The sequence below is a fragment of the Phymastichus coffea genome, unplaced genomic scaffold (genome assembly GCF_024137745.1).
Source record: "Phymastichus coffea isolate CEN01 unplaced genomic scaffold, Cenicafe_Pcof_1.1 PCOF00014, whole genome shotgun sequence".
In the NCBI taxonomy this organism is placed as follows: Eukaryota; Metazoa; Arthropoda; class Insecta; order Hymenoptera; family Eulophidae; genus Phymastichus; species Phymastichus coffea.
Window position 1 is genome coordinate 2,616,553 of NW_026706825.1, and position 22,426 is coordinate 2,638,978.

General features: G+C 35.2%; 1 protein-coding gene across 3 annotated transcripts in view; it reads left to right on the forward strand.

The window, feature by feature from the left end:
- The first annotated feature begins 649 nt into the window (after positions 1-649).
- LOC131673793 (serum response factor homolog) overlaps positions 650-22,426 on the forward strand; it is a 275,341-nt gene continuing 253,564 nt past the window's right edge. For all 3 annotated transcript variants that reach the window (XM_058952097.1, XM_058952088.1, XM_058952081.1), the window contains exon 1: positions 650-1,666. In XM_058952097.1, coding sequence (XP_058808080.1) covers positions 1,160-1,666 — 507 coding nt within the window. In that variant the 5' untranslated portion in view covers positions 650-1,159. The remainder of the gene's footprint in view (positions 1,667-22,426) is intronic.

Below are 22,426 nucleotides of genomic sequence, written 5' to 3' on the forward strand. Positions count from 1 at the left end.
ATGACATGCATCACGTAACAAATCAAGAATCAATTCGCATAATTTTTATCATCACATAATGTTTATCATTATCACATACAAATTTAATTACAAGTCGAACTATTATAGAAATTATGAAGAGTAATTTGAATTTTCTTTTATTTTATCATTAATTCAAGTATGCATGTTATAATTTTATATTTCATTTTAACTCATTCAAATAAAAAATAGTTCTTTATAAAACTATACGTGTGCATTTTATTCTGTCAATTTATGTATAGCGCGTAAAGTGTTGATTTTAAAAAGGTAAGATGGGCCGTTCTTGATTACCTTATATGGTAAAGCTTGCCTAATATGGAAGGGTCTACTTCTAAATATGGCATCCATACAAAGCTTCCGCACAGCAGCTCATGTGACTACGCTCTTGGTATTTCAAAACAAGTTTTTAAAAAATGAATAATTCGAACGGTATTTAAAAAAATATTTGAAAAATATATTCAAAACTTATACTTGAAAAAGAAATTATCAGTATTGTCGATATTTATTTTGCTAATGAAAGGAACGGGTTTGGATGTTGCACGCGTAGTAGAAGTAGAAGGGATGAACATGTGTTCGTAGAGCTGTCGACCGGCAATGGAAGAGAGTAAACAGTAACATAACCCATGAAATATGTGTACACTGGAAAAATTAAAGTATTTTATATTTCACGAGTCTAACAGTGATCTTGATGAGTTTATTAACAATATTAGAGAAATGTGTTTATATTTATTCTAATTGTCTTCCCACTTTTAATGTAAAATTTATTGGTACCACAGGAAAAAAGAAAGGTCCGTCGAGAGGGCGGGGGAAGAGTATTGGTAAAACACCACTGCTACACTACTAACAGTGAGATACTTCAGTCTGCGGAAACCGCTTGTGTATGTTGCATCGTTATCGCATGTCTTTCTCAGTTGGCCACGTGGGTTCTAAGTTTACAATTCAACAACCAATATAGTATAACAAGGGAATTTCTTTAATCGATTTTTTGAAACGTAATGTTTAACAGTTGACAGTCAGTTAACCATTCCATAATACTTTCAAGCGGTTGGCACCCATTGTTGGTAAAATAATTAATAATTATTTCTCAAAGATGAGAGGGGCTTAGGCCAAGATAAGATAGTTAGATGTTATTCTTAACGTAATGGATGATTCTACTGATACAAGAGACACTCGATATGAAACCCTTGGCTATAACATAAATATAATGGGTAGCGATAATACAGTTTCTGAAATTTATAGTCGACAATCTACTTCTCAATTACAAAGCCATCCAGGTGTTAGTAACAGTATAGTTACAAGTGATGGAACTGATACTTCTGGATCACTGAGTACTGAAAATATTAATTTAATCTCTACTAATAATACCGTAATCAGTGTACAACGAGGGTTGAAAAGAACTTCTAATGATATGTGTTATAATGATGGTCCAAATGAAACTCGTCAACTAATATCTTCATCTCTTATATCAAGAGATTGTGTAAATGATAACTGTGAGGAATCTTACAATAATATTGCCCTGTCAAAAAAATCACCTCCCTCTAATGGTAAGAAAACTAAAGGAAGAGTCAAGATTAAGATGGAATATATTGATAATAAGCTGAGAAGATATACTACTTTTTCAAAACGGAAGACAGGCATTATGAAGAAGGTGCAATATTTTTAACACTCAAGTATTTTTAATTGTTTTGTAAAATTTAAATTTTATTTTCTTTTTTCTCTATCGATTAAGTGCCCATATTTAAATTTTCATGTAATTTTGTTCTAATTGATTATTTGATTTGATCGGATAATTTTATATTCTGTTCAAACTCCATCCTAATGAGTAAACCATGAATGGCATTTATAAAATACTGGAAGTTAAAAAGCAGGTTTGTTTTGAAAACATGACTTTAAAGATTCAACTAGTTATAAAGTATAAAATAAAAAAGTTATGCTTACATTGCATATTCCATGGTAATATTAAAAATTTTTTTAATTATTTTACCTGGAGATTGTATGAAACTAGCTAAACTATTTGTTTTATATAAATTTTTTATATATCATGCAACATAAACATTACATCTTAAGAAATGTATAGTATAGATAAAATAAATTTTGTGCAAATGAAAAAAATTTATATTTTTGAAAAAGTTAATATTATATTTATATTTAATTTTTAAAAATATGAAAAGAAACCAATTATCTTAATAAAATTAGAGAACATAATTTTTATTTTAAGAATCTTCGTTCATTGATTATTATTATTACTGCTGAATAATTTTCTTTTTATAGCAAAACTGCAAAAGCTAGTTAATTTCAAAATTATGAATAGAATATAAATAATGTATATTTATCATTGTATTTATCCATATGTAAAAGGTGGCAAAAATTCAATTGTTTTGTTAGGGGCAGGAATGTAATTAATCTATAAGTTGCATCTTAACCAAGTGGAAAATTTTCCGTGTATAAATGTGTCAAACTGTGATAAATATGATTTTGACCATACGTTTTTACACTTTTATACAGTTTCATATATTATACAACATTAATAAATGTATGTCAAGACTTTCTAAGCTAATTAATTGTAGATTTGAATTATAGTAATAATTTGTTTCTACAAGTTGATGCATTTTTAAAATAGACAGAGAAGCTGATAAATGCTTAAAATATTTGAAAGTTAACTATAAAAATGAAATATGAAATTGATAATACTTTATACAAATAGAATTTTAACAAGCGCATTACGGATTCGTAGAGGAAACTGAAAACCTTTTTTAACATTTGGTATACTAAATAAAACAACTAATTTAAAAAAATTGTTTGTATCAATTTTGGATTTTCATATATTTTTTTGTCTATGACTAATGAATTAATTTGTTTTTTATTTGTATTTAAAATCACATCAGGACCAAAAATCTTAGATTCATGAAGGATTAGTATGCATGTTGAAATATGGGAAACATTTATAGATTAAATATGTAAATAGGACTGTTTATTTTTTGGAAGTTATTACATCATTTCAGCAACATAATCATTTACAGTATAGTATCTTCGCGTCGTTTCTTTTATATACAATGTCTGCTGACTTACGATTCGGTAATTTAGCACTGTTCATGTTCTATACCATGTATCACATTCCTTTGGTTTTAAATTATTTGACATAAATTTACCTCTTATTTTTACAGACCTTTTTAAACTTATATCATACAGCTTATTATACAATTGGCAATTCTGTTCTGATTTTTTCAAATTTGTTTCATCCTAGAGCTTTTGTTAAAATATCAGTAATTTTTGCTGATTTAATTTTTGCAATGTTTATAATTTTTTGTTCATAACCTTCGTTTATAAAGTGGTGATATATTTTTATATATTTTGAGTTCTTTGTCAAATTTTCGAATTAAGAAATTGTAATTGCTCCAGAATTATCTTCATAAATATTAATCTTTTTATCAATATTTACTTTTGAATCTTTCAATAAATTGTTTACAATTTTAACTTCATTAACTGACTCTGATAAAGCTACATATTCAACAGCTGTTGATTTAATAACGCTACCGTGTTTTATGAATTTCCAATAAACGACGTTACCAAAGATTCTTATTACAATTCTAATCGTAGATTTCCTGTCATTAATATTTCCAACCCAGTCAGCGTCAACAAAACAATCCATAACATCAGCATTTGTATTCCTTTTGTAAGTTAATTTAAAATTTTTCGTTTAAAGTAAATTTGAGAATTTCGAAGTATAAATATTTTGTAATTCTTAATACATATTTATAGTGAGTTTCATAAAAATCATTTTGAAATTTACTTAAATAATAATTTATGCTATAACTGATAGTTACTCTTCTTGAGTAAATATCTTAGTGACACGAGCGCAAAAATGGAATAAGGTGTTATATTAGCCTTATATGCCCCTCGTGCAGCAAAACTAAAAAGTATAGGTCGGGAATGCTTCACGGCACAGATGAAGTTCTCGCGCAGCCGCTCTATTACCACCTTCTAGGAATACATTATTTTGTTATAATTTATTAAAATGACAATTGTAACTTATTTTTTAATTTTCATTTGTTCTATGCAATAATAAATTACATTAACTCAGAAACATAAAAAAAAAATTTATTTTTGTCTGTTGAATCATTTTAGTTGTTTACTTTACTTTTTACTCGCGTGTTTTTACTACCATCCTAATCATTGACATTGTGTAAAACTTTATCAACATTTTTTATTATAGTCATCACTTTTATGCCGTTACATTCGTAAACCTGTATCCCCTGTAAAAAATAATAGCATAAATATTCAAATTTAAAATTGCTATGGAGAGCTGTCTAAACAGTATCATAACTTTCTACTAATTAAAAAAAATTCTACTTTTCCTAACTCTATTTAAATGTAAATTATTGTTACGCTCTAGTTTTTTATTCATTAAAAAAATTATATTTTAATTAACATATATAAAATTTGACTAAATGCAACACTGAACAATTCCGAAACAAAAATATTTAGTTTATCTTCTATATAATATAGTCATATGCTATCATGCGGTGCTTCAGTAGGCTCTTGTGTTCGTTGCGAAACATGATAGATGATTTGCCTCCTAAGATCCGAATGAGGAGCCCTCACGGGAACTTCCTGTATTAGCAAGACAGCCACAAAAATTTTGACATCGGGCTGTTCCTGTACTTATAATATCCTAATTAATTTTCTATATTTTAAATTACTTGACGCTAGCTGTGTAAGTTCTAGACTGAAATTTTATTTTATTGGTATGTACAATATAGTTTCGCATTTACAATATTATATTTTCTAGCCAATAATTTGATATAATTGCTTTGGTCAAGTTTCATTTTGTTTTGTTCATAATTATATTTGATATTTATTACTAAATAAGTATATTACTTTTCTTGTAGCAAGTGTAATTAGTCAACTTTTATAGATATGAAATATGTACTATTAATTTATTAATTCAGATTTCTGTTAAAAATATTCGCTCGCGTTATTGTAAATGAGAATTTGAATTAGTTATTATAAAAATTCGCTTATAATTAATGTAAAATCATTAAAATGAAATGAGCATTATACTACAGTAATAACCTATCAACAAAACGCTATCCTAATTATTATTTAAACTAAGATAAAGATTCGTTATTGTAGGACATATGATAACGAAATATTAGTAAACTACTATGAAGGAAATGGCCTCAATAGCATCGTATTAAGTAATTTGCATTATCCTTTACAGTTGACAACTTTGAACTAATAATTGGAAATTACTCAAATTTTTAACAAATTGTAGCAATTTCTAATTATAGTAGGCTGTATATCTACGAATTTCTCTCACTAAAAAACATATTGACCACAACAGAATCAGGGTATTAATTCGCCGTCATGAGAAATCTTAGATCTTCTAAAGAATTTCAATAAATTAACAAATTAAATAGTTTTAAGAGTAATACTTATAGAATCTTTTTCTCAGAGGGATATATTTCTCTGGAGACGCCTATCCAGTGTTCAAAAATAGAAAGAAAATCTCTAAGCATGACAGTAAACAAAATTTAAATAAAGGTCGAAGAAAATTCCGACCATTTATTAAAATCGGTTCGCTGCTCGCGTTACGCACAAGGTTGGATTAAGAGTGCTGTTCCTTGCGGTGCAAGTAGGCCTATTTATACTCGTACATCAGATGGGTACACACATTTCGTCCCACTATCGAAATTCCAAATTTTTAAGAATTCAGATTTGCAAGATTTGAAATACATTTTAAAAGTACACAATATAGTAAATGTCTGATTAATAATTTATACCTTGCAAACACAATTTTCATCTGATTATAAGTTAAATTTGTTAGTTTCTTCGAAATTTTATGTCAATGATAGCAGTAACAATTGGATTATATATTAAACAAAGAAAATTTAATAGTTATAAATTATTGAACTGAAATAATTATAGTTTTTCATGAGTCATTGTAATTTTCATTTAAGTTCAAGGCTTATTTGCTTTTCAATCAATAGTAAATCGTTCAAATAAAGTTCTTATACCAAGTTGTTTATAACTTTATAAAAACAGTTATCAATAATTCAAATTCTCATTTTCCATAGTGCATTTCGTTACATAATTTTTATTTCATTCGGAATTTTGTATGCATAGTAATTCATTCTTTCAATTGCTAATAATATTCGCAATAAACTCATTTAAAATTATACAGTTTATACTTTATCTGATTTATAGACCTTATCTATTTCATCATTATAGCTTATTAAGTATTTCATAAATACTTCTGATTTAACAAAATCATTTAATAATAAGCTATTTCAACGACCATCTGCACAAGCATTAATTCATATTAACAACAATAAGACAATAATAATGTTAAGATTAGAATTCGAGCTATTAATGAATATAACTCTTCTAGTACGTTAACTTGTTGAAAGCCTCTTAACATAAGTTTTGCTTTTTTCGATTATTAGATTTAATTGTGAAAATCCGATTTACATATAGTATTTTTTTAATTTGTAGCCTTCTCGATTAATTTACATGTTTCATTTTTTATAAAATAATTCTTTTCTCTGGTCAAAGCCTCTTTCTATAAATCATTATTGTTACTAATAATCGCTTCTTCATAAGTTACACATAAATCCAGTGACTATATGCGTTTACTACATTTACATAAATATAATTTGAATTTATATGCTCTGCATTATGCTTATCGGGTTTTTTGTCTCAATCGGATCTTACAACTTTCCGTTTATCATCATTTACTTTTTTACTTTTTTGCAATTGTCTACGATTTATTTACTTTTGTCTGATACATAGTTTTGTTTATTATCATTGAAATTTTCATCATCCTAGAAACTAATCAAGTTTTCATTATTTTCAATTTCTTTGACATATCTAGTTTTTACTATTTTATTATTTAGTGAACCTCTATATCCAAAATGATGATATCCTAATAAAATTTGTATGTCAGTTTTTTTATTACATTTTGTATTTCTTTTTATTTCTGGTACTCTTATATAAACTTTGCTACCATACAATCACAAATTGCTAATATACGATTTGTTTTTAAATAAAGTTTCAAAAGGTGTTTTATTTTCAAGAATATTTGTGAATGCTCTATTTTTGAAATGTGTCGCCGCTTTAACCCTTCAGTCACACAATTCGTACGATAATTTGGTCATCACCATAACTTACTATTTGAAGGTTTTCGAGATTACAGATAAAGAAAATGAAGTCTGATATTATAAATTAAACTGGTGGATCCAATATGGCCAACAGAAAATGTTGAAATTGGTAAATATGCACAACGAATTCTTTTGACTGCGTTTTTGGGGCCAGTTTTTATCATTTTAATTGACGTTTTTGAAACACATTATGAAACACCCTCCTCTTTTGAGTTTTTTTACCTTTTTTTATTTTTTTCATTTTTTGATGTACTTTTTCTTATACTTATATGTATATATGAGTAATTTCTACATTTTTATAATTTTGATGATCATTTTATCTATCTAGAGGTAATTTTCATTCTTAATTTTTTATAGTATACCTCGTGGCAGTTATTTTTTGTTCCAATGCATAGTGGAACTTTATAAATGGTATTTATAGAATTTAACATATTTGTTACCAGTGACCCCAAACACCTATAAAACGAATTTTTAGTTCCCATTTTGCCAAATATGACATTTTTCGTCAACCATATTGGATTCATCATCTTGAATTTGTGAAATCTTATTTGAAATATGCAATGAAAAATCCCGAAAATATATGAATATATATTGTTAGTTGAAATTTCATGAAATCTTAAATGTTTGATCTCCATATTGGATTTGTTATTCTGAATTTTCAAGATCTGACTCTATTCGTAATCAGTGTCCTTAAAAATCTCAAGATAGATAACACAAGTCTGTAAAATAAGTAGTTTCGTTTATTGCAAGAATATTAATAACATGTCCCGGAGGTTTTTGATACGCTGAATCTGAATCTCGCTTCAGAATTTTTCTATCATGTCAGGTTTTTGAGATATCCTAACCTAAAAGTGAAAAAAGCACCGATTTTTTGTAATGTTTTAATTTATATTACATTACGAATTAATTGTTTTTCTTAAAAACGGGTTCAGTTTTTTGAAAGTATCACTCTTACCCTTCAAACCACTTTTTTAATTTTTGAAAAATTTTTTTTTTTTTTTCAGAGATATCGCTAATTGAAGTTTATTATTTTTTTATTTCGTTACAGTCTTGTAATAATGTGAACTGTTACATTTTCTTGGTGGTTTAATACGAATTCCATGACACAATTCTTCTATAACCTAAACTTATTCAGATTTTCTAACCTAAAATTGCCTTAAATATTATCTTCTGGTTATTTAAAAGTTATATTTTATTGACACCAACATAAGTAAAAATATATGCGCTGTTACCTACGAGATCTAAGTAGATGAGTAAACCTTAAACTCGAAATAGATTAACCTAGGTGCGCTGTATCCAGTGAGAGCTTAACCTTTCGACAGATTAACCTAAGCCTGCCTTGCCTAGCAGCGCGAGCACTGTTTGAAATAAAGACTCAGCTATTTCCTGATATCGAATTTCATTATTCAGTGGTTAGCCTGCTATTCCTTTCCTATATGATAATCTAAGTGCTCAACTCATAAGACTCTCTCTCTCTCTCTCTTATGAGAAAAAAACAGTCTTAGATTATCTCCTCTTTAAAAATTAATATTGCCTAAAAATTGAACTAAGTATTTGTTGCGGCGCTATCGGGCTTTTCCTCCATAGATACAACAGTACTTAGTTATATTTCAAACGGCCGATCGAAGCAGCAAACTACGTGGATAACACTATGTTCGTTATTCGATTGTTGTAACAATATCAAAGCACAAAGTACTTTTACGTGTCAACTTCTTGCTTACTCTCGGAAACGCGATTTTCAATATATCTTAAAGTCCGAATTATTTATGTAGATCATATAATGTAGATCATCTTATATTTATAAGAATGAAACGTTACGGTCCAAAAAAAGTGGTGCCTAAACTAGCAATGAATGATATACAGGGTGTCCCATTTTAACATTCACAGTTGAATATCTCGGAAACAAGCCCGGAAAGCTAAAAAATGATTCATATGAAAGTTGTTCAGGATCGAGGGGGCCATGTGTTGCATGAACTTGGATTTGATCGTGAACGCGATCCGTCAAGGTCATTTTAAGGTCAATGTTGTTTTTGAATAGGAACCCCTATTTTAGACCATGGATTCGGATTCCTCGTGAAATTCTACGTTTAGATCATGTAATATGTGTGGGATCCCCCCCCCCCCCCCCCCCCCAGCAGGTTATTTCCAGGTCAGTGTTGTTTGTTCAATCGAAACCCCTATTTTCTATCACGGATTTGGGTTCCATATCAAATTTACGTTCAAATAAAGCTACATGTGTGGAGTATGGATAAACTGCCCAATAACCCCCCCCCCCCCGGGTCATTTCAAGGTCAATGTTGCGTTTTCAATTGAAACCTGTATCTTTGACTGGAAATTCAAATTCAGCATAAAATTCTACGTTCAAATGATATTTCGTAAAAGATTAATGAATCTCTGGTACACTTACTTTCACACTTTCTAGCATATTTTAGGCAGTTTCCTGGTTTGCACTTTTTAAAGTTGCTTTGCATTTTTATCTTTCTGAGCTTGTTTCCGAGATATTCACCTGTGAAAGTTAAAATATTTATATACATATTTGAATAACATTCATAATTTGTATTTGATGTGGACCAAATTTGGTATACAACTATTTTTGAGGTTTCTGAATCCAAATCTGGTATTAGAATTGCATAATTTCAATATGAGGCTCTCAAAACGGCATCTTTGAAACCCTCAAGAGAGGAAACAGCCTGCTGATCTTGGGATCTTTTGAACGTAGAAGGAGGTACCGCCTAACGCCCAAAGATGAGCATCGCAGGACTATATCCAGTGGCGCTACGAGTTGCCGAGTTCAACGCGAAGTTGAACTTTGACAGGTGTTCGTCCCAGCTCTTATGATCACGGTTCACATACGACGTGATCATGGTTTTGAACGTCCTATTTACTCGCTCTGTGGGATTTGCTCGGGGATGATACACGGGAGTCAAGGCGGGCTGGATGCCGTTCATCTAGAGATATGAATCGACTTCCTGATTCTTGAACTCGGTTCCATTATCCGACAAAAATACCTCTGGCACGCCAAATCTAGTGAAATGCCTCTCATGTAATTCCCTTGCAATTGTCCTCCCATTGATTTTGCATATCGCAACACACTCTACCCAGCGAGTAAATAAGTCTACAAACACTAAGACGTACTCAAAACATCGAGAGCTTTTGGAAAATGGGCCAGTGATATCATCGGCCACCACCTGCCAGGGTCGTGATACTTGTCTACGACCCATCAGCCCACAAGGTGCCCTTCGTTCCACCTTGCACTGCTGACCTGATCGTACATTTTAGGCTAGTAGTACAAGCTCCTAGGCCTGGAGAACGTACACTCTCGTCCTTGATGCCCTGCCGTAGGAGCATCATGGACCTCCTGGAGCACCTGGTGCCTTTTCTCCCTAGGCACCGCAAGCTTCCACGCTTCATCGTTGTCGATGGACCCTTCACCGTCCTCACCAGGCTGATAATGATACAGCCTCCCCCCCCACTACCTTCCAAGTAGGGTGTGAGTGTGGATCTTGGCATACTTCCTGGTATTGTTGCAAATACCAGGCTCAGTGGTCTCTGGCCGACTATTTACCGCACTTACTTCAATCCCCTTCTCCTCATAGGCCCTAGACAATGCGTCCGGCACCACATTGAGATCCCCTCTTCGATATTCAATATCGAAGATATTGCCTTGCAATGCTAGCGCCCACCGCGCTAGTCTTCCCGTGGCATTTCTCATACTGTGGTACCATTTCAGGCAACTATGATCAGTGATGACCCTGAAGTTATGCCCTTCAATGTACGGCCGGAACTTTCCAATAGCGCATACCACTACCAAGCACTCTTTCTCAGAAACCGTATAATTCCTTTCAGCGCTGTTGAGTGACCGGCTGGCGTATTCGATCACACGCTCTTCTCCATCGACATCTTGCGTGAGGACTGTCCCGATCCCACTGTCACTGTTATAGGTTCAACGATCATGGCAAAGTTGGGTATAAAACGTCTATACCACGACGTCATTCCCATGAATCGCTTCACCTGTTTGACAGTCCGGGGTGTTGGATACTCTAGTATCGGTTTTATCTTATCGGAATCTGGTCTTACTCCGCCCTGGTTTACAAGAACTCCCAAGTACCTGACTTCCATCTTGCAGAAGTGGCTTGTGGCTTTGTTGTAGGCTAGGCCCGCACCTAGAATTCTCTTTAATACCATTTCTAGGTGCAGCTTATGCGCCTCGAATGACGACGATACCACTATTACATCGTCTATTACCCACTATTACTATTATACCACTATTACTATTATTTGAAGTAAGCAAAAGCGAATGGATCCATATCCGGGCCTATCAACTTGTCCATCAACCTCTGGAAGGTCACTCTTGCGTATGACAGTCAGAAGGGCATTCTCTTAAATTGAAAGTGCCCCAACCCAGATACTGTAAACGCTGGTATCGGACGCGATTCTTCCTTTAGGGGAATTTGATGGTACGCACTACTCAAGTCCAGCGTGGATATGAATTTTGCATCCCTTATCCGTCTTAGGATGTCGTTCATATATGGTAAAGGATAGGCATCAGGTTTGGTGATTGCGTTTACCTTTTGGTAATTCACGCAAAACCTACGAGGTGTGTTCAAAAAGTAAGGTGACTTTTCAAATTTCACGGGCAACGTACTTTCGATTATCGATTTTTTTGTTTTGTTATGTTGGTACACTCTTCCCGAACATCTGTACCAAGTTTCAAGTGTATAGCATTTTTTGTTTGGTTGTGAGAGGCGTAAAGGTTATAAGTGTTTTGCGTGCTCGGCGATTTCTTGCTATAGAAAAATATGGATCAAAGGATTTGCATCAAATTTTGTGTAAAAAATAAAATAAAGTGCTCCGAAACACTTGAAATGTTGACGGTGGCATACGGTGAAACTGTTCTGAGTAAAAAAAATGTTTACAAGTGGTACAAACTCTTCCAAGATGGCCAGGAAGATGCCAATGACGAGCCTCGCTCTGGACGCCCAAGCACGTCAACAACTGATGAAAACGTTTAAGCAGTGAAGAAAATTGTTGTGGAAAATCGTCGAATCACTATCAGAGAAGTTGCTGAGGATGTTGGTGTATCGCTTGGCTCGTGCCATGAAATTTTTTCTAAGGTTTTGGGCATGAGACGTGTGTCAGCGAAGTTTGTTCCGAAATTGCTAAATTTTGACCAAAAGAACCGTCGCATGGGCATCGCTCAAGAACTATTGAATGACGTTAACGACGACCCAGATTTACTCAAAAGGGTCATAACTGGTGACGAATCATAGGTATATGGTTATGATATCGAAACCAAAGTCCAATCGTCCCAATGAAAGAGCCCAGATGAGCCAAGACCGAAAAAAGCACGCCAAGTTCGATCAAATGTCAAAGTTTTGCTTACTGTTTTCTTCGATTACCATGGCGTGGTGCATCAGGAGTTCTTACCATATGGACGTACGGTCAATAAACAGTATTATCTTGAAGTTATGCGCCGTTTGCGAGAAGCAATACGAAGAAAGCGCCCAGAATTGTGGAAAAACAATTCATGGCTTTTGCATCACGATAATGCCCCTGCTCACTCATCTTTGCTTGTGAGAGATTTTTTGGCCAAAAACAACACCACAATCATGCCTCAGTCACCATATTCACCGGATTTGGCCCCACGTGACTTTTTCTTGTTCCCAAAACTAAAGAGACCTATGAAAGGACGGAAATTTGCAACGATTGAAGAGATAAAGACTGCATCGCTGGAAGAGCTCAAGGCTATACCGAAAAGTGCTTGTGAGAAGTGCTTTGAGGATTGGAAAAACCGTTGACATAAGTGTATTGTATCTGAGGGGGATGACTTTGAAGTGGACAACATAAATATTGATAAATAAATAAATATTTTTTCTTAAAAATACAAAGTCACCTTACTTTTTGAACACACCTTGTATACTTTCTATCAGCCTTCTTTACTATTACCACTGGACTTGACCATCCGCTGGACGCTGTTTCGATTACATCTTTTTCCAGCATATCCTTGACCAGCGCGTGCATTTCCTCTCGCACCCTGTTAGAAACTGGGTAGTACTTCTGTTTGATGGGTCGAGCACCTCCAACATCTATTTCGTGCTCAACCCCCATGGCACAGTCTAAAGCCTGATGGAGGTCACTCTATCAGGAATCAATCTTCTGACAAGGTTTTTTATTTCCTCAAGCTGTGTTTCCGTAGCCTTCCACAGTCCTACCGGTGTGAGAAATGCCGTACTATCAATTCCAGCCACTTCCATAGGTACTTTTACCTGAGCGTCCTTCAGCCATAATTCATCCTTATCGGGATCCAAAACTGCGCGAATCTCCTTTATAAAGTTCGTGCCTACGTAGCAGTCATCTGTGAGCAGTGGCGTAATGGCGACTCTAATTTTACTTGTGATTCCCCCTACCTTGAATGGGAACATCACATGACCAATTATGAGGCATGGGCGTCCGTCGGCGGGCCTTGCATCGCCCACCCTGGTCACATTTAGTCCGAGTCCCATCTCCGATGCCAATCTCAGCCCTAACTGATCCATGACCGTGGATGAGGCGCCGGTATCATAGAGTGCTCTAATCTTAAAGTCACCTATGTCTACCCGCAACCACCACCTGGTCTCATCCTCTGGGTCATATCCATGAGTCGCATCCTTTCCTCCATTCGTCGCGCTTTTTAGCGGTTTCTTCCCTTCCACTGATGCTACAACTATAGGCTTGCTTCCACTCGTGGATTCTTTCGGCAAGGGAGATTTTTGTGTGGACGGGCCCGAATCTTTAAGGTCTTCGGGTTGCTCGATCCTCATATCTATCGAGTTTTCCCCCTCCTTCATAACTTGTATGTGGCCAACTGGTCCTTCCAGGATGACCACTCCCCTATTCTGCCGAGGGCTGGCATCGGGCTCGATCATCTTCTGCTCCGATGTACCGCTAGGTCCTGGGCTCCTTTAATGTCCTACCAGGACCTGTTTGGATACCAGGGTCGCCGATAACTTGCTCTTTCCAGTCAACGATCCGCAGCGAGAGGTCGAATTTACTGGAGGCGTAACGATGACCTCTTCTCTTCACTCTCCTTGTAGTCTGGGCAGAATTTACGGCTGAAACCCAGTTTGCCACAAGCGGAACACTGGAGAGGCTTGGTGAAGTCGATCTTCCGCCTCTGTCCTTCTCGCCGCTCGCCAGGAAACCTGGCAGAAGGAGAATTCTTCCTTTCCCCATGCCATTGGCTTTTAGGCTGTTCTGGAGGGCTGTCTTGCCTTTCTTTGACCAATTTGCGCAAAATCCGCTCAATGCCCTCCAGACGCTCCTCCATCTTCTTATCAGAAGTGGAAGTTTGCGTAGCCGATACCGTCGCTTGCTCGGTAGGCCTCCTTGCAGGTTTCTCCACGCCCTGTCCGCGCTGCGAATCTCCCTCCTTCTTCGCATGCACCTTCCCTTCACTAGCCACTGCAGTGGTTTGGGATTTGTTACCAGCCGTCCTTTTGCTCGGCTGGTAGGCGTGCTAAGGGAAGATCGTCGAGTTAGGATCCGCTAATATACGTCGATAACGACCGTAAGATAAGGTGTTTTGTACTTCGGTCGCCCTCCTGTTAAACTCGCGTATCAACGTCAACTCGCTCCGACGCAGCTGAATTTGGATGTTTGGAAGAAGGTTTGCATAGAGCAGGTGTAATAACCTCTCCAAGGGCATTGGTGATTCCAGGTGATTTCATTTTAATTATAATTTTAATTGTTCAATTAAATAATGAACATAGAAAGAACGCTTGGTTACGTATTTGGCTGAGCTACAATTTTTTTTTCTTGTTCAAAAATGAACTGACGCGTCGGGGAGTTAAACCAGCATTCTCTGGGTCCACAGGCCAGCGCTCTACCATTGGAGCCACTGCGATATGTATCTTCTACAGTTTTCAGTGTGTATACGACATATTTGGCATAGGGCCCTAGTGCGTGGTGGTGGCGGGGTGCGCACGCTCTCTATAGTTATAGCTCCAGATGGCTTGGAAGCACGCGGAGGTGGGGAGCGCGTGCTCTCTTGTTCTGCTCTGTCTCTTTCTCTCTCTCTCAATCTGATTCAGCGTAGCTTGATGATGTGCATATATGTTTCAGGATAGATTTGTCTCTAAGAACTAGGTTCTATACTTAAGCATATATGTACGTTACCTAGGTACTAGAGAGCCTAGTTTTTTTATCAGTAGAATTTATAGATAGATTAGGTTGGAGATGGATAGGGGATGCTACCCTCTAGCAGAGAGGATACGGTTTCCCGTGCGGCCGTCAATGCCTTTGAGGCGCTACTGGTGCTCTAGCTGAAGGGTTGGAGACTGCTAACTGTCTCTGGTAAAAATATATTAAAAAATTTGTTGTATCATAGTAAACAACACTTATGTTTATATTTTCAAATTATTTAGAAATAATTTGATTAAAAAAGACCTTTTTTATAATGTCCTTACTATTTATTTTTTTATACAATAAATTTATGTTAGTAGAACTTAAACTAATTTCTTAACATCACCGTTGATTGGATTATACTGTATAATTCTATCATGTAGAATTAAACTATAGGCAGCAGTGTTGTCAGGAAAATCTTCTCTCGTTTCAGACTCGTGATAGATAATCTATCACGATTTACGGTAATTTCTCGATGAAATCTTTTTTATTAAGCAACAGTTCATTTTCTTTTCCGTAATAAGAGCTCCGAAAATTAGAGTACATATAGTAAAATACTGCATATTTATTTTGTTTAATATTTAGATTAAGATTTCCATATGGATAGAATTGTGAATTGAGAAATAGTTTTACATTGATAATGTTACAGTGATCAAATCTGCTTACGATAGTGCCCGGTTCATTTTTTCGTTGAGGTTGAAAGGCTAAAATAACGAAGCGAGGTTTCTCCAGTTGATTTGATGTTTTCACACTCCAAACATTCTTTAATGTGCGAGGTAATTTCGGATACTGGTATAATTCCCTAGTGCGATAACTCATAATGACTGCTCTATTAGGACCAATTTTATTAAGAGGTTTGATTTTTTTTTCTATCGGCTGCTACTACATGTGGCATTAACCATTTAATTTTATTTAAAGGAATATTAATTTTTTCATAAGTATTTACTCCTTGAAAATTGGTAGATGTATTACGACAGCATTCAAATCATTTTAGATATTGTAATGATAAGCTTACGTTTCACATTTACTATGATTTTTCGATAATCTTCAGCAAATCCTAACAATATTGAGGGGGATAGTAACATCAAAATAATCTGAATCATTTCTAAACACCACCTCTTTGTCACTAGTCCAACCAGCATTTTCGGCAATTAAACTTGCCTTGGATTGAGTGATAACCAGTTCTTCATAAGACTCGTTAAGCCAATTTTTATTGCTTCATCTATTTCAATAGCATTTATCTCTTATATCCTCAAACAAATGACAGATGACGGTATTAACCAATTTAGTTTTTTTACTGCAGCACTAATTCCCATAGTTAATCGACCACATATAGGAATCATACTGCGAGATGGAAGTAAGGATAAATCTTGATGTTGAATTCCGACATATACTTCATCATTATTATTCTAACGTGATAAAGAATAAGGTTGATGTGTATGAACTTTATAATGAGCTATTAATTCATTGAAGACGACCCCTGAATGAATTTTGCTGTAAACAACACACTAATATGCAAGATACTTTCCACCATGAAAACAATTTTCGATAACTTTTAGTTTTAAACTTTTTAGGAACTGAATGTTGTGAGGAGTGAGCGTTGGGATAGCTCGTTCTTGACTGATCACTGTCTGACATTTCGATCTATTAATATATCCTTATCCAATCGTATCATTCTTGTTGTTGTATACAATACCTATTATGGTAATATAACTTTTATATGCAATCACACAGTAATAATTTCGCCGCAAAAATTTACTAGATTCCCGGATTGATCAACAATACGTATCTGTAAATAATCAATGCTTCTTTACGGCGACTGAAAAATAAATAACACGTGAAGGAATTTTTATAATCTTATATCTAGGTATTACGGCTGGAAAAAATTCATGTGTAGTGTACACTTTACGTTCGTTTACATAACCCATAGTATTGGGAGTACAAATAGAAAATCGCCGTTTTTTCTAATAATTTGAGGTTTTATTGTAAAAAACTCGTTACAATCTCATTCTTCAAAATAATTTCCATTCTTAGTCATAACTTTTTCCCATCTTTCTAGCAGCTTCTGAATTCCTCTTCGAAAAAACTGTTCGTCTTTTGACGCGATCCACGAATCGATCCAATTTTTGGTTTCTTCGTAAGAACGAAAGTGCTGTTCGGCCAGGTCATGCGTCATCAATCGGAACAAGTAGAAATCAGAAGGGGCGATGTCAGGAGAGTACGGCGGGTGCGATAGGATGTCCCATTTCAAAGTTTCCAGGTATGTTTTCACGACCTTGGAAACATGTGGCCAAGCGTTGTCATGCAGAAATATGACCTTGTCGTGCCTTTCCGCGTACTTTGGGCGTTTTTCCTTTAACGCTCAACTCAAACGAATCAATTGCATCCGATAGAGGGCTCCTGTGATGGTTTCACGTGGTTGCAAAAGTTCATAGTAAATTACGCCAAGCTGGTCCCACCAAATACACAGCATTAGCTTCGAGCCATGAATGTTTGGTTTCGCTGTCGAAGTTGATGCATGGCCGGGAAGACCCCACGATTTTCTCCGCTTTAGGTTGTCATAGTGTATCCACTTTTCATCGGCGGTCACAATGCGATGCAAAAAACCCTTCCTTTTTTGCCGTTGGAGGAGTTGTTCGCACGTGACAAAACGCCGTTCGATGTCCCTCGGCTTCAGCTCGTACGGCACCCAACATCCCACTTTCTGGATCATTCCTAAGCATTTCAAGCGATGGGAAACGGCTTGCTGAGTTACGCCCAATAAATCAGCAAGTTCCTGTTGCGTTCTGCAAGAATCTTCATCAAGCTAAGCCTCCAATTTCGTATCCTCGAACTTGTTTACGGGTCCGGGACGATCCTTGTCATCTACGTTATACTCGCCATTTCTAAACTTTTAGAACCATTCCCGACACGTTCTTTCACTAATACAGCTGTTACCATAAGTTTCTACAATCATTCGACGCGCCTCAGCTGCATTTTTTCCCGAATGAAATGCAAAAAGCAATACTTCCCGCAAATGTCTCCTGTTCGGCTCGAATTTTGCCATTTTTGCGCACGAACAAAACAAAGCACAGTAAAAATAGACAAGCGAGGTGATGAAGAGTTGTTGACAAATGCCTCAGTTGGCTATGTAACGTTCCTGTTAACAATTTTTTACCGACGTGCAATGCTGACGCCACCTATGGGAAAACGGCGGTTTTCTATTTGTACTCCCAATAATATTATACTTTACACGTAAAGTGTTCACTTTTAGTATAATCATTTATAAATCAGAACTTCTTTTGGTGAAAGTTTACGTGGAATGAAGCCTAAAATCGATCCGATAGAATTCTTCAGTTTAAAATTTATTTCGCGACTACATTGAATAACACTACGTAGAGTATTGTTATTTGGTTTTAGGCTAAATGATATATCCTTCGGTATTAAGACTTCTGTGGGAAAACTTTCTATATCGGTAAATTAATTTCTTCTTGACTTTCCATATAAAAATTATTACTACCAACGTCAATGTTTCGTATCGAGTTGAATGTCAGTAACTCTATTAGACCAAGTACATAGTTTTTATTTAGTATTAGTTCAATTGGTGGAAAATAATTTGCTTCAAGGACGGATGATGTTCCTGAAAGACTCTATGTCAGTGTATTTTTCATGTAGGTCGTAGAACAAATGACTTTCATTCTTAACTATATGAGGGGTGTTAAAAAAATATTTATTTATTGGTCAATATTTATGTTGTCTCCTTTAAAGTAATCCCCGATAGATATAATATCCTCAAGCCTGCGCTTTTTCCAATCATCGAAGCACTTTTGATAATCATTTTAAAGTATAGTCTTGAGTTTTTTCAGCGATACAGTTTTTATCTTCTCAATCATTGAAAATCAATGTCCTTTCATGGGTTTCCTAAGTTTTAGGAAAAAAAAAGTCACTAGGAGCCAAATCAGGTGAATATGGAGGTTGAGGCATGACTGTCATGTTGATTTTGGCCAAAAAATCTCTCACAAACAATAATGAATGAGCTGGTGTATTATTGTGATGCAAAATCCACGAATTGTTTTTCCAAAATTCCGGACGTTTTTTGCGTATTGCCTCTCGCAAACGATGCATAACTTCAACGTAATACTTCTTATTGACTGTACGACCTTGTGGTAAGAATTCCTGATGAACTACGCTACGGTAATCAAAGAAGACAGTGAGCAAAACCTCGACATTTTATCCAACTTGGCGTGCTTTTTTGGGTGTTGGCTCTTCTGGGGGTTTCCATTGAGACGATTGGACTTTAGTTTCGACATCATAATCATATACCCACGATTCATCATCAGTTATAACCTTTTTGAGAAAATCAGGATCTTCATTGACTTCATTCAATATCTCCTGAGCGATGGTCATGCGACGGTTCTTTTGATCAAAACTAAGCAATTTTGGAACGAATTACGCTGACATACATTTCATGCCCAAAACATTCGAAAGAATATCATAGCATGAGCCAACCGATATGTCAACATCTTCTGCAAGTTCTCTGATGGTGATTCGACGATTTTTAACACAATTTCTTTCACTGCTTTAATGTTCTCATCTGTTATTGATGTGCTGAGACGTCCAGGGCAAGGTTCGTCTTCGACATTCTTTTGGCCTTCTTGGATCAGCTTATACCACTTATACACATTTTTCATACTCAGACTAGACTCACCATATGCAATTGTCAACATTTCAAGAGCTTTAGAGCACTGGATTCCATTTTCCACACAAAATTTAATGCAAACCCTTTGTTCCATTCTTTCGATAGAAGAAAATCGCCTAGCACACCAAGCACTTCTAACCTCTGACGCCTCTGCCAGAAAAACAACACGTGCTATATAGTCAAAACTATAAATATATGATTGTGGCGAGTGTACCAACACAACAACAACAAAAATTCAAAACTTGAATGTACGTAGCCCGAGAAAATTGAAAAGTCACCTTACTTTTTAAACACACTTTTTCGTGTTTTTATACTATAGTGTATTCGAAAGAAATTTCAGACTAAGATGACCGCATTTGTAGGTTTTGAATTTTTGATATCTAACGTAATTATACTTAACTCTATCAACTCCGAGATAAAGTAATAAATTTATAGGTAGTTGACGGTCACCAAAACTATCAAAGTATATAACCTAATCTTCTTTCTTTTTATAGACTACCTAATTGGGATCTGAAAAGGTTTTATCATCTAAATTCGCAAATGCCTATTGTACTCGTATTGAATAGAACATGGTGACAAGATAAATCCGCCCTCACCAAATTACGCGAAATAAAGAGGGCATTGGGAGAAGGGAAATTCGAGGAAATACCATGACTGATTAACCGAATCTCACCGCGCTTTTTGACATCTGATCATGAGAGAAGATGCATTAAGACAAGACCATGTAATAGAACCAATACCATTATAATTTTCTTGATAGGTAACGAAAGTGAAATAACGCGATTTCTTCCACTTCCTTCCAGGATCCATACCAGCTTCGACGCTTTCTTTTTTTTGTGCTGACGAGACTGTCTGGAAGTACCATTTTCTGAATCACAGAAAGTAGAGGTGAGAGCATATGTGCGTGTCGAGAGTGCGTGACGCCGCTAAATTTCGCCATCATTCAAATTCGCGTTTCCAGGAGGATCAACGCCATGAGCTATAGAGTTTCCTGACTGAGCTAGTTGCTGTACTTTGGAAACCTCATTCACCCTTGCTGCTGACCTTATCGATTCCAACAATTCTCGCTACCACGAAAAATCGGGTGCCCGATTTTATTAATTTAAACCGGAATCGGACGCGACGCTGCTAACGGCGAAGTGCCGACGACTTTCACACCGTTCCTTAACCTCGAAAATCTCGCCAATACAAATATTTAGAATGAAACATAGATCGGTACTATCTTTACCCTTTTTTATTAGAGTATTTAAACTTCATTATTTTTAGAACGAGTTCAATACCAAGGCAGTAGCAACTTCTTTTTATACTTTCAAAAAATCCTGGAATATACTTCGCAACCAAACTAACGCAACATCTGATTCCGATTACAAAAGGGCGTAAATTCGAAGATTGATATCTTAGGTAAAAAATATCGTAATGGGGTCAATTTTTTTTAATTAAAGGTTATAGTCTTTACTTTAAACCGGTGGAACTCGATTTTTGATTTGACCCAACCTCTATTTACGTGACTTTGAAATTCAAGGTCATTTTATAAAGCTCAAAAATCGTAAACTTCCACAGTACGCCCGCGTGTACGTGATTTTTTCGATAATTTTGATCATTGCATCTTAAAGTACAGCTTTTTTTCTTCAATAATTTTTTTCTTGCTATATTTTCCATGATCAGCAGTATGCTGATCCAGTAATCTTTTTTTCTAGTAATTGACAACAGTATTGCCATTACTTGATCATTGGACTCTAGATCATTTCCTATTCTTTATATTTTGGAACGTGTTTTTCTTACCAAATCATTACTGGAATTACAAGAACTACTGTCTACTATTTTATTATAACAGTTTCCGTTACATGTTACTTGTCAATCGAACTAATCTTTTTTCGAAGAGATGTCATGAAAACGATCCAGATCTTCTAATTCCTCTTACGTAAAACATGAAGCATATTCATCAGAAGATGATTCTGATGAAAATTTCATAATACCAAATACTGATGATTCTGGTGTTGATCAAATTCTAATGAAGATTCCGATCAAAATGTGAATATTTCCACAGTTCCTTATAAAAAAGCTTCTAAAATTTACTCTGAAAATCAAGACAAACTCAAGAAAGATCATGAATTTATTTGGAATGAGGATGAGAAAGTGAATGAAAATGAACGCAAAGTTTTGAAGACAAAGTTTTGTTGAAGAAATCTGAGAAAAGGACTATACAAGAGAGCGAGCCTGTAAAATTATTCGAAACACTTTTCTCTGCCGAAGTGAAACAGTATATCATTGATGCATGCCGTGAAAACAATTATAATTTAGAGTTGCAGAACCTGGATACAGTTTAGGGTATTGTTATCCTGAGTTCGTTCAATAAAAGGAAATCCCAACGAGATTATTGGTCAACAGATCCATTTTTATCGTGTGAAGT